General features: G+C 39.4%; 1 protein-coding gene across 33 annotated transcripts in view; it reads left to right on the top strand.

Moving 5' to 3' along the window:
* LOC116472985 (microtubule-actin cross-linking factor 1, isoforms 1/2/3/4/5) overlaps positions 1 to 12,827 on the top strand; it is a 404,777-nt gene that overhangs the window by 219,742 nt on the left and 172,208 nt on the right. For all 33 annotated transcript variants that reach the window (XM_058441923.1, XM_058441919.1, XM_058441922.1 and 30 more), the window contains 6 exons: positions 4,699 to 4,825; positions 5,375 to 5,558; positions 5,962 to 6,131; positions 10,636 to 10,814; positions 11,515 to 11,653; positions 12,338 to 12,531. In XM_058441923.1, coding sequence (XP_058297906.1) covers positions 4,699 to 4,825; positions 5,375 to 5,558; positions 5,962 to 6,131; positions 10,636 to 10,814; positions 11,515 to 11,653; positions 12,338 to 12,531 — 993 coding nt within the window. The remainder of the gene's footprint in view (positions 1 to 4,698; positions 4,826 to 5,374; positions 5,559 to 5,961; positions 6,132 to 10,635; positions 10,815 to 11,514; positions 11,654 to 12,337; positions 12,532 to 12,827) is intronic.

Below are 12,827 nucleotides of genomic sequence, written 5' to 3' on the forward strand. Positions count from 1 at the left end.
GTCCTGCCATGACTGTCTCTGTCTCAGACTCCGAATTTTTTTTTTTTTAATGGCAGCTGATTTTCTTTAATTTTTATTAAAGTAATATATATGCTGGGCACCATGGCTCATGCTTGTAATTCCAGCACTTTGAGAGGCTGAGGTTATGGGATTACTTGAGGTCAGGAGTTCGAGACCAGCCTGAGCAACATGGTGAAACTCCGTCTCTACTAAAAATACAGACAATTAGCCTGGCGTGGTGGTGCATGACTGTGGTCCCAGCTACTTAGGAAGCTGAGGCAGGATAATTGCTTGAACCCAGGGTGCGGAGGTTGCAGTGAGCCGAGATAGCGCCACTGCACTCCAGCCTGGCTGACAGAGTGAGACTCTGTCTCAAAACAAACAAACAAACAAACAAAAAAACGTGTGTATGTATATATATATGTATATATGTACATATTTTAGAAAGTTGGGTTATACTGCAAAGTGTATTATAATAAAAATTAGCTATCACCTCTCCTTTCCCAAAGTTCCACGTTCCAGAGTCAACTGTTTTCAGCTGTTTTAGCAGATTTTGCTGGGTTATAAATCCACATTTCCAAATGTAATTTTTTTTCCTGCTATTTCCTTATTTGTTTTCAACTTCAGAAATTATCTATTAACTTCTTACTCTAGGAAATTAACATTTAGCTTTCTATACACACATATATGCATACACTTCTTTCGTCTTCCAAATGTAGTTATGTCACAGTTTTTGTTTAAGTTGATATTTTTTGTTTTATTAGTACATGTGTTGTTTAAAGCTGAACCACATCGTACTCTAGGGGACTATTGTGAGGCGACTGTGCCTTACCTCTCTGAACTCATCCTCTGCCACTCTCCTTGCTTGTACTTGGCTGCAGTCACTCTGGTCTTTCCTCTGTTTCTCACACACAGACAGCATATTCTTGCCTCAGGGCCTTTGGACTTCCTGCTTGCCTCTGATATTTACATGATTCACTCCCTCACTTTGTTCAGTTTATCTTAGAACCCTCATGGACCACCATCCCCACTAACTGCATGCCACTCTCTGTCTTCTTTACTCATTTTATTTTTCTTCAGAACTCTTAATACTGCCTAACAGATTATGTGTTTGTTTATTCTCTCCTATTAGAGATTTTTGTCCATTTTGTTTACCTCTGTATCTGTAGCACTTAGAACCATTCCCAGCACATAGCAGGTATTCAATAAATGGTTATTGAATGAAAGAATGAATGAGTAGGTGAGTGAATATATTTACGAATAAATTATTTACTTTCTTTACTTTTTTTTTTTTTTTTTTTTTTGGTTTGAGATGGAGTCTCCCTCTGTTGCCCAGGCTGGAGTGCAGTGGTGCAGTCTGGGCTCACTGCAACATTTGCCTCCCGAGTAACTGGGATTACAGGTGTGTGCCACCATGACTGGCTCATTTTTGTGTTTTTAGTAGAGACGGTGTTTCACCATGTTGGCCAGGCTGGTCTCTAACTCCTGACCTCAAGTGATCCACCCACCTCGGCCTCCCAAAGTGCTGGGATTACAGGTGTGGGCCACTGCACCTGGCCCCTGTTTTATTTACTTTCTTATATAATTTCTGTTTCCTTGGAGTGGGTAATTGTTTTGTTTTTTAGTTTGCTTAGTTGTCCCCAAACTCTCCTACATTACTGTAAAAGGATTCCCAATATAGCCAAACACCACAGGCAATTTTCATTTTTCTTTTGGAAACATTTATTCTGGATCATTCTGTCTTTTTTTTTTTTTTTTTTTTTCTGGACCTGTTCTGTAGGCCTGATTGGGTACTGTCTCTGTGATATGTGGACCCACTAATTCCTAGATTCCAAGTCTTATTTATTAGTGTACTCCCTGGTTTGGTGGATTACACTCTCCAATGCCTTACTGAAAAAGGCTGAGTAGGAGGTAAATTTTTTGAAACCTCATATCTGAAAATGTCTGTCTTCTTCCTCTAACTGGCAAGATACATTTTTTTGGAAATTATTACTCTTATTCTTCTTATTATTATTATTGAGATAGAGTCTTGCTGTGTTGCCCAGGCTGGAGTGGAGTGCATGATCTTAGCACACTGCAGCCTCCGCCTCCTGGGCTCAAGTGATTCTCCTACCTCAGCCTCCCAAGTAGCTGGGACCACAGGTGCATGCCCCCATGCCCAGCTAATTTTTGTGTTTTTAGTAAAGACAGGGTTTCACCATGTTGGCCAGGCTGGTCTCGAACTCCCGACCTCAAGTAGTCTGCCTGCCTCAGCCTCCAAAGTGCTGGGATTACAGGCGTGAGCCACTGTGCCCAGCCTGGAAATTATTTTTACTCTGAACTTTGAAATCATTGCTCTATTGCTTTCTAGCTTTCAGGATTTCTTGTTTAGGTGTATAGTGCCATTTTCATTCTTTCTCTCTCTTTTTTTTTTTTTTAGGTTTACAGAATAGTAAAACTCATCTTTTGTCATGAGCAGTACTATTGGTTTTGACAGAGGCTTAGAATTGTTTATCCTTCACCACCATCATGATACGGAACAGTTTGATACTTTAACCTTTTGAAAGAAATCTTTATTTCTCTAGAAGTGTTTAAATGCTTTTCTTTGTCTCTAATCTTTAAAAGGCATGCTGTACCTTTGAGTCTTTCTGCATTCATTATGCTAATGAACACAAACTAGAAACTCGTCTTTCAGGTCTGGAGAAGTTTTTTCTTGGATGATGATGATGATTATTATTATTATTTTGAGACAGTCTCGCTCTGTTGCCCAGGCTGGAGTGCAGTGGTGCGATCTTGGCTCAGTGCAATCTCTGCCTCCTGGGTTCAAGCAATTCTCCTGCCTCAGCCTCCCGAGTAGCTGGGACTACAGGCACACACCACCACACTCAGCTAATTTTTTGTACTTTTAGTAGAGATGGGGTTTCGCCATGTTGGCCAGGCTGGTCTTGAACTCCTGACCTCATAATTCACCTGCCTTGGCCTCCCAAAGTGCTGGAATTATAGGCGTGAGCCACCGGGCCCCCCCTGGATTATTTCTCTTTTCTTTCTTTCTTTTTTTTTTTTTTTTTGAGATAGAGACTCGCCGCTGTGTCACCCAGACTAGAGTGCAGTGATGCAATCTCGGCTCACCGCAAGCTCTGCTTCCTGGGTTCACTCCATTCTCCCGCCTCAGCCTCCTGGGTAGCTGGGACTACAGGCATCTGCCACCACGCCTAGCTAATTTTTTATATTTTTAGTAGAAATGGGGTTTCACCATGTTAGCCAGGATGGTCTCAATCTCTTGACCTTGTGTTCTGCCCGCCTCGGCCTCCCAAAGTGCTGGGATTACAGGTGTGAACCACCACTCCGGTCTTATTTCTTTAATTATTTCATTCTCCTTGTTTTTAGTTCTTGCTTTGAAGAATTCCCATTTGTTGAATGTTGGACCTCCTGAACTAATTTTCTAATGTTCCCTTATTTTCTATTTTTTTTTGTTGCTTTTTTATATTTTTATTCTTCTTTGGGATTTCCTGAACTTTGAATTCCAACTCTACTGAAATTTTAGTGGGACTTTTGGAGAGAGGGAAGATTAAACTTACGGATTTAATGCCTCTTATTTAACTGATGTCCTGGCTTCTAGTTTTCCATCCTGTTCTTTATATCTTACATTTTTTTCTCAACTTGAAGAAATTCAAGGTAACATAGTGGGTGTGTAAGAGAGTGTGTCTGTGTATTTGTGTATTTGTAAGTCTTCCTGAAATCAAGATTGAATTAGACATGAGATGCTTGGGAAAAAAATCTCAAACCCTTCATACTGCAGTTTTCTTTTTTTTTCTTGAACGGAGTTTTGCTCTTGTTGCCCAGGCTGGAGTGCAATGGTGCGATCTCGGCTCACTGCAACCTCTACCTCCCGGGTTCAAGCAATTCTCCTGCCTCAGCCTCCCAAGTAGCTGAGATTATAGGCATCTACCACCAAACCTGGCTAATTTTTGTATTTTTAACAGAGATGGGGTTTCTCCTTGTTGATCAGGCTGGTCTTGAACTCCTGACCTCAGGTGATCTGCCCGCCTCAGCCTCCCAAAGTGCTGGGATTACAGGCGTGAGCCATGCAGTTTTGTTTTATATACCAGGTGAATTTCTTAAGCTGCTATTAACTTCTCAACATTTTAGCATTTTTGTAAATATTTGGAACACAGCAAATCAGTTTTTAAACATTGATATAATCATTTTTCAACAATTCTGGATGGGATGTTGTTTATGCCTTTCCCTATTATTGTTCTCTCTGGTTATTTCTTCTCTCTGGCTTGTAATCATCATATTATATCCAGGTAACATTTATGAGATTACTAAATATGTGCTAACGTAATATGCATAATGCTGTAGCAAATCCAAGTTGAAGATCTCAATTAATTAATGTAGTTTAGTTTTTTGTTTTTTGTTTTTTTTTTAATAGAGATGAGATCTCACTATGTCGCCCAGGCTGGTCTTGAACTTTTGGGCTCAAGCAGTCCTCCCACCTTGGCCTCCAAAAGTTCTGGGATTACAGGCATGAGCCACCATGCCCAGCCTCAATTAATTTAGTTCTAAAAATTCCTGAGATGCTAGTATTTGACTTGTTGCCTTTCTCTGCTCAACATATAAGCTCAATTCTGCCAAGGCAATCACATTTTTCCTTAGAAGGTCTCTAATGTGGAGCTGAAGTCTTACAAAGGTAATAGTCAGGTTCTGTGTTATTTCTAGGGTCGAACAATCTTATCAGAAGGTGATGGCCCTTTGGCACCAGCTACATGTTAACACCAAAAGCCTTATCTCTTGGAACTATCTGCGTAAAGACCTTGACCTTGTGCAGACCTGGAACCTAGAAAAGGTAATTGTGAAAACCTTACCCCAGGCTCACATTCTGTTGTCAAGATTTTTTCAGAGGGAGCTTTTTTCATTACTGTGAGACTTTTCCCCACCCAAATGGAGTAAAGCGGACTCAGGGATACCATTTTAGAGTTAGAGACCTGAGGTTCTTACAAGCTAGAAGTAGCAATTTGAATGGTAAAGGAAATTCCTAATTAGAATGAGTAACATCTTTGGTCTTCTTGGCAAGGGTAGAAGGTTGCAGGCTTTTTTCTCACTCTGTAAGACAATCATGTCTTTTGCATAAGGATAGGTAGTAGGTGAATACTTGTGAACAATTATTAAGAGTTATGTCCAGTGGGGCACAAAGGGTGCTTCTGGGGTGCTGGTAATGTTCTGCTTCTTAATCTGAATGCTGATTAAATGGAGGAATTCAAATTATAAAAATCAACATGTTTACGATTATGGTTTATGCACTGTTTTGTATATATGTTACCTCAGTAAAATGGAGGAGAAGAGAAAGTGTTACATTTTTATTCTGTTGCAATTTCTTCTGGCTTTTTCTTTCTAGCTTCGATCCTCAGCACCAGGAGAGTGCCATCAGATTATGAAGAACCTTCAGGGCCACTATGAAGACTTTCTGCAGGATAGTCGTGACTCTGTGCTGTTCTCAGTGGCTGATCGCTTGCGCTTGGAAAAGGAGGTGGAAGCTTGTAAAGCCCACTTCCAGCACCTGATGAAGTCCATGGAGAATGGTGTGTGCACTGGGAAGAGGGAAAGAGAGTAGTAGAATGAGAGCCTTTCAAGGGGTTGCTGTGAAACCCTTCATATAAATGAGAAAGTAACATCACCACTTTTTTCCATTTGAGTTGCTATGAACTTGAGATAGAGAAGAACTTATAGATGAATTCTCAAAATCATCATGGAAGAAGAAGTCTGTTGATATTTCAGTCGTTACTGCTAATCAACCTATCACATTTTCTTGTGGCTGTAACATGTTTGGACTTTCAAAAATTAGTATACAATATGTGAAATTTAGGATCAGGTAGGATCAGGCAGAAGATTTCCTAAATAAAGCCTTGCTTTCATCAGTTGGATATCAGGTCTGCTTATCTCTGATGTCGAGCTTACTGGTCTTTTGTGTTTGTTCATTCACAGAGGACAAAGAGGAGACTGTGGCCAAGATGTACATTTCAGAGTTGAAGAACATCCGGCTACGCCTGGAGGAGTATGAACAGAGGGTGGTCAAACGAATTCAGTCTCTAGCCAGCTCTAGGACTGACAAAGATGCCCGGGAGGACAATGCATTAAGGATTGCAGAGCAAGAGGTAAGCCCTAAGAGCAATGTGGATGCTGGTTGTGGAGTGAATGCTTTCAGAGTTCATTGGATGGCAAAAGAGTATGGAACCTAAGAAATGAGGCAATAGACTCAAGACAGTCCTTCTCAGGAGTTCTTCTTGCAGTCTATAAATGTCTTTTACCTGTGGAGAAGTGTGATTTCAGCTCCATGTGCATTGCTGAATGTTGATTAGTTTCCTACAGAGTTGAGAAGGCAAACAGACTAGTAAATTTTTCTAAGCAGTATATTTGGGCTATGTATTTTGAAACTGCTTAGTAGAGATGCTGCTCTTTCTTCTATCCCTTATGCACCTGTGTTACTTTAAATGACTTGGTTGCCTTCAGTCATATGACCAATAAATATAAGGAATGACTCTGATTTGAATGTGGGCTCTGATATATGCTCTGTCAGTGACTTTGAGCAAGTGAACTCTCATCCCTAGTTTACTTTCTTGTAAAATGGAGATGGCAATGCACGATATAGGGTTATTTTGAAAATTAATGGTATAGTACATATAATGAGCTTCCTGAAAAAGTAAAATACTATGAAAATGTAGGATAGTATTCTTGAAGTAAAAGCAGCAAATATTTTTTGCTTTATTAAGTCCTCTGAGGCATACAAAGAAAAGTAAACCAAGGTCCTTGTTTTTTGGCTTATAGTGTAGTGAAAGAAAAATAAAAAGTCGAAGTTACAATTAGAGACTTCAGCATAAGATATAAAGAATGTCATGAATAGTAACTAGTGTATTTCCAAGCAAAGATTGCTGTAGGAACTTAGAGTGTTTCTAGAACATTTCTAATTAGAATGGTATGAGGGAGCTCTATGAAGGCTATTAAATTTGATCTGGGAGCTTAAAGGGGATAGAAAGGAATGGCTAATGAGGAGGAGTGATTTTTCTAACTTTCTATTCTTTTCCCCCCAAAACCTGAAGAGAAGAGTGAGAGGGAAGTATGATTTTTACTGGCGGAGAGGGAGGTAATATGAGGCATATCATATGAGCCTGGGAATTCTCATGTGGAAGCTTTTTACTTTTCTATAGGGTGATACAAAATCTATTTGTCCCTGAAAAATAGAACTCACTAAGAAATAAAGGTCGACTGGATGCTTTGGGAGGCCGAGGTGGGAGAATCACTTGAACCCAAGAATTTGAGGCTTCAGTGAGCTATAACTGCACCACTGCCCTCCAGCCTAAGTGAAAGAGTGAGACCCTGTCTCAAGATACATATATACATACATATATCTAAAATACCTCTTCCTTTTTAAAACTTTATTTTGAAATAATTTCAGATATACAGAAAAGTTTTATTCTCTTATACCTTTCACCTAGAGTCCCCAAATGTTAACATTTTTGTACATTTGCTTTCTCATTTTATTCTATATATTATACATAATAACATTCCTTTTTTATCTTGAGAGTAAATTCCAGACATGAAGCTCCTTTATTCCTAAATACTTCAGTGTGCATCTTCAAAAAACAAGGGCAGCCTCTTACATAACCACGGAACAATGATAAACATCAGGAAATTAACATTGATACAGGTTGGGCGTGGTGGCTCACGTCTGTAATCCTAGCACTTTGGGAGGCTGATGTGGGCGGATTGCATGAGACCAGGAGTTCGAGACCAGCCTGGCCAATGTGGCAAAACCTCATCTCCACTAAAAATACAAACAGTAGCCAGGTGTGGTGGCAGGTGCCTGTAATCCCAGCTATTCAAGTGACTGAGGTATGAGAATCACTTGAACCCGGGAGGTGGAGGTTGCAGTGTGCCGAGATCACACCACTACCCTCCAGCCTGGGCGACAGAGCAAAACTGTCTCAAGCAAACAAACAAACAAACAAACAAACATTGATATAATACTGCTATCGAAGCTCACGCCTCATTAAAATTTCATCAGTTGACCAAATAATGTTCTTTACATCCTCATACCATCCATCCCTAGCAACCCCAAGAAGGAAGGTCCAGGATTCAGTCCAGGATTACATATTGCATTTGGTTGCTGTGTATCTTCAGATTTCTTTAACTTGAAACAGTTTCTCAACTTTCCATCATCTTTCATGACCTTAACCTTTTTTTTATGGGTGCAGGCCATTTATTTTGTAGAATAAATGTAGAATATTTTGTCCTTCTGTTTGTGGTTGTCTGAGGCTTCTTCCTGATTAGTGTTAGGTCTTACAATTTTTGGCAGGAATCCTACAGAAGTGATACTGTGTCCTTGGTATATTAGTGTGTCATATAAGGATGCATATGACATTACTGGTGATGTTAATTTTGATCTCTGGTTCCTATTTTCCCTTTGTAATTACTAAGTATCCTATGGGGAGGTACTGGAGACTATGTAAATACCCTATTTTTCATCAAATTTTTGCCAACTAGTTTTAGCATCCATTGTTAATTCTTGACTGAATCACTTATTAGTATCATAGTTGCCAAAAGCTGCTTTTCTAATTCTGTCATTCCTTCTACATAAAAAACATTTACATTCTATGGAAAAGGAAAAACCAACCTTCTTTCCTTTTCTGTAGTTTGTCTTCCTTCCCTCCCTCTCTTTTTTTTCTTCCCTCCTTCTCTTACTTTCTTCTTTCGTTATTTATTAATGTCAGTATATACTCATGGATTCTTACTTTATTCAATGGTGTGTAATTTGTTACTGTCATTGTTTTCATTGTTTTGATGCTGAAAATTTTCCAAAGTTAGCCAATGGAAGCCCCTTCAAGCTGGCTTTTTTGTCTTTTTAACATGTCTCCATCATTTTTTGAGTTATTTCTTTCTTTCTCTTTTTTTTAAATAGAGATGAAGTCTCACTATATTAGGCTGGTCTCCAACTCCTGGCTTCCAGCAGTCCTCCTGCCTCAGCCTCCCAAAAGTGCTGGGATTACAGGCATGGGTCACGATGCCCAACGAAGTTCTTTCTTTTTGACAAAATAAGATCTTCCAGGTTCATCTTGCTTTTTCCAGTCTCAACCCTGGAAATCAACTGTTTCTCCAAGGAGTTCTGATTCTTTTGGGCAGAGAATATTATTTAGAAACTAAGATCTGGGTGCCGAATGTACTCATTGTTGGAGTATTATTGCTTATAGGCCCACTTAGCAGACAGAGCTAGAAAACATAGGCTGGGTGTGGTGGCTCACGCCTATAATCCCAGCACTTTGGGGAGGCCAAGGCAGGTGGATCACCTGAGGTCAGGAGTTGGAGACCAGCCTGGCCAACATGGTAAAACCTCATCTCTACTAATAATACAAAAATTAGCCGGGCATGGTGGCATGTGCTTGTAATCCTAGCTACTTGGGAGGCTGAGACAGGAGAATCGTTTGTACCCGGGAGGCGGAGGTTGCAGTGAGCTGAGATCATGCCATTGCACTCCACCCTGGGCAACAAGAGCGAAACACCGTCTCAAGAAAAAAAAAGAAAACATGTATTTACAAATATATATATGCATATGCACACACATACACACATGTGTTACATATACACACATATACATGTATGTAAGTTTGCAGATATAAATATAGGTCAATATATTTATTGATCTCTCAATTCTCTCTCTCTCTCTCTCTCTCACACACACACACACACACACACACACACACACGAATTCATATGTATTTGTCTCCCCATCCAGTTCCCAACCCATAGCACAGGGATTATTCTAGCCTCTTTCCATATTTTTAACCCCCTCCCCCAAGAGAGAAAAACCTGCTTTATGTTATCCACAATGTATTTACTTATTGTTAAATCCTAGCATTTACAGATAGCAGTTTCAGAATTGTTAACTCACTGCAGTAAACAAACCTACCAAACTAGAGTTTAACATTTATTTATAGTTCCTTATGTCTTTAGCCTAAAGGTATATCTATAGTTCGAATACTGTGTTCGGAAATTACTTGTGTGTGTTCTTACCCTTTCTTCCCCTTCAGTGTGATTATGTTATTTATCTGAAATACAGTTAGGCTTATATATTTCTGTTGTGTTCCGTTTGAGAGCCACCCTTCAATTTTCCTTATTTATTTCTTTACAAGAATGTAAAATATTAACATGGTTCTAAAAGTCAAATCTATACAAAAAGAAGTGTATTCCCCTCTAGCTAGTCCTTTTATCCCATTTGCCTTCCTTTGATCCTTTCAATTCCATTCTTTTCATCTCATTAGTTTCTGGTTATCCTTTATGTCTGTCTCTTTGCATAAAAATATACACATATATTTTCTCATTTTCCCTTCTTTTATGTACAAAATATAACATGCTATATACTCTGTTGACTTCGCTTTTTCTGCTTAAAAATATATCCTAAAACCACTTAATTCCCAGAAATCTTTATCATTTCATTTACAGCTGCATAATTCTCCATCTTATGGCTGTTTCATAGTTTATTCAACCAGCCTCCTATATATGGGCATTTAGGTGGTTTCCAATATTTAGCTATTACAAATGTGGACTTCTTTCTACCTTTTTTGTTCAATTCTGTCTCCCTCTTTATGTGTGTCTTGTTCCTGGCAGCACACCCAGGAGGATTTACAGAAACTGAGGTCAGACTTGGATGCAGTTTCTATGAAATGTGACAGCTTTCTCCATCAGTCTCCATCTAGTTCAAGTGTCCCAACTCTGCGCTCAGAACTGAATCTGCTGGTGGAGAAGATGGACCATGTGTATGGTCTCTCTACTGTATATCTGAATAAGTGAGTGAGCTGAGGTTTTGGGTCCAAGGGCAATATTTTCCATTGGGATAAGAAAGAGAAAGGCTTAGAGTGTTTCATGAATAATAGAGAGATTCTAGATCCTGAAGAGCATGTACTAATAACGAGAGGTCTTGGCTTCAGTTCCTAGTAACATTAAGTAGGTTCATTTGGACTGCAGTGAAGAAGTGCCAGTGATATGGAAGGGGAATTAATTTGCAGTGTTGGGACTATGATTTACCTCACTTCTGTTTGATTCAATATTTCTGAAAATAAATACTTAATGGCATGAAGACAAAGAAAGAGAAACTAAAGAATAAAAAGAGAAGTTTTTAGTTACAGTAGGTATTAGACTTTGAAGGTCTTCCCTCTTCCCACCCATCTCTACCTATGACCTTGAAGAGTAGCACATCTTAAACTCTTCATAGTGTAAAATGGGTTTCTGGCTTCATGCCTTTGCTCCATGAGTCCACCACATGTATGCATGTTCCAGTGCCACTTAGAAATTTATTTTGAATTGGCTTAAATTGGCAGCATAAAAACCATGTTTACTTGTTTTCACAAAATCCTGTTAACATCTAAAAATGATGACATTGATTTTGGTTATTATGTTTTATGAACCTCTCTATATAGCACTCCAGGTATATAACCCTGGCTCCTAAAATTCATGTGTTAATGAAGGAATGTGTATTTGTCCCCATAGGTTAAAGACAGTCGATGTTATAGTACGTAGCATACAGGATGCTGAACTCTTGGTCAAAGGTTATGAGATTAAGCTGAGTCAAGAAGAAGCAGTACTGGCAGATCTCTCAGCTCTGGAGGCCCATCGGTCGACATTACGGGTGAGTTGCTCTGAGTTTCTTAGGAGGCTGACTTAACATATTCATTGCTTTGGGTTAGCAGAGAAATGCAATTTTGGATGGCATGACACTGATTTAAATTTGCATTTGCATAAGGCAGAATGTCATTAAATATATTTTAATATGTATTCAAAGAAGAAGGGACTGAGAAGTATGTCTAGCTAGAAAGGGAAGAGAAAGGACTAGATTTTTCTATTTATTTTTTCCCTTTTCACCTTAATAAAATCATGGATTAATTGGATACAGTCAGTGGTTGTGCCATAAGTTTATAAATCACTTAGCTGTTATCTAATTTGATTCTCACAAGCCACTCTGTGAGGTGGACAAGAAGAGATTTTTATCTCCATTTACAGATGAGAAAACCAACACTCACTCTGGCTAAATGACTTATTTTGGTTTCATGTGTTATAAGTGGTGAAGCCAGGTTTCAAACACAAGTTCTATGCGCATTTCTCTATAGAGTACTGCCTGTCCTTGGCATCCCAGTGTGTATCAGGAAAGCAGAGACCATGACATGTGGAGGCAGTCCTGGCACAAACATTCCAGGGCACAATCACAGATACAATGTGGAAATAGCTGTAGACCGTGTCCTTGTTTCCTACCTTAGACTGACTCCTTTTTAGCATGGAAAATATACAACCTGTTTCTGTATTTATGTTTCCACAGCACTGGCTTAGTGATGTGAAGGACAAGAATTCAGTGTTTTCAGTCCTAGATGAGGAAATTGCCAAGGCCAAGGCAGTGGCAGAGCAGATGAGTCGTCTGACACCAGAGCGAAATCTGGATTTGGAGCGCTATCAGGAAAAAGGCTCCCAGCTGCAGGAGCGTTGGCACCGAGTCATTGCCCAGCTCGAGATTCGGTGAATGGTGGCCCCACCTTTTTCTCCTATTAGAGTTCAGGGACTAGGTCTTAAACAAAAACAGTTATATGTGTACATTTATATTTAAAGGTAGAAATGGATAGGGAGGGGTGGAAATTTAAAAACCACATAAATTCTGGACAGGTAAGTGACAGAAAGGTGAGACCAGCAATCTCAAAGCAGATGTAATGCCTCTTCTGTGTCCCAGGTCTTTTCTAGTTAAGCCACTGATGACAATGGCTTCCTGGAATGTAGACTTGAAAGATCCCTGATGATCTTTTCTCAAGGACAAAACC

The sequence above is a fragment of the Hylobates moloch genome, unplaced genomic scaffold (assembly GCF_009828535.3).
Source record: "Hylobates moloch isolate HMO894 unplaced genomic scaffold, HMol_V3 SCAFFOLD_8, whole genome shotgun sequence".
In the NCBI taxonomy this organism is placed as follows: domain Eukaryota; kingdom Metazoa; phylum Chordata; class Mammalia; order Primates; family Hylobatidae; genus Hylobates; species Hylobates moloch.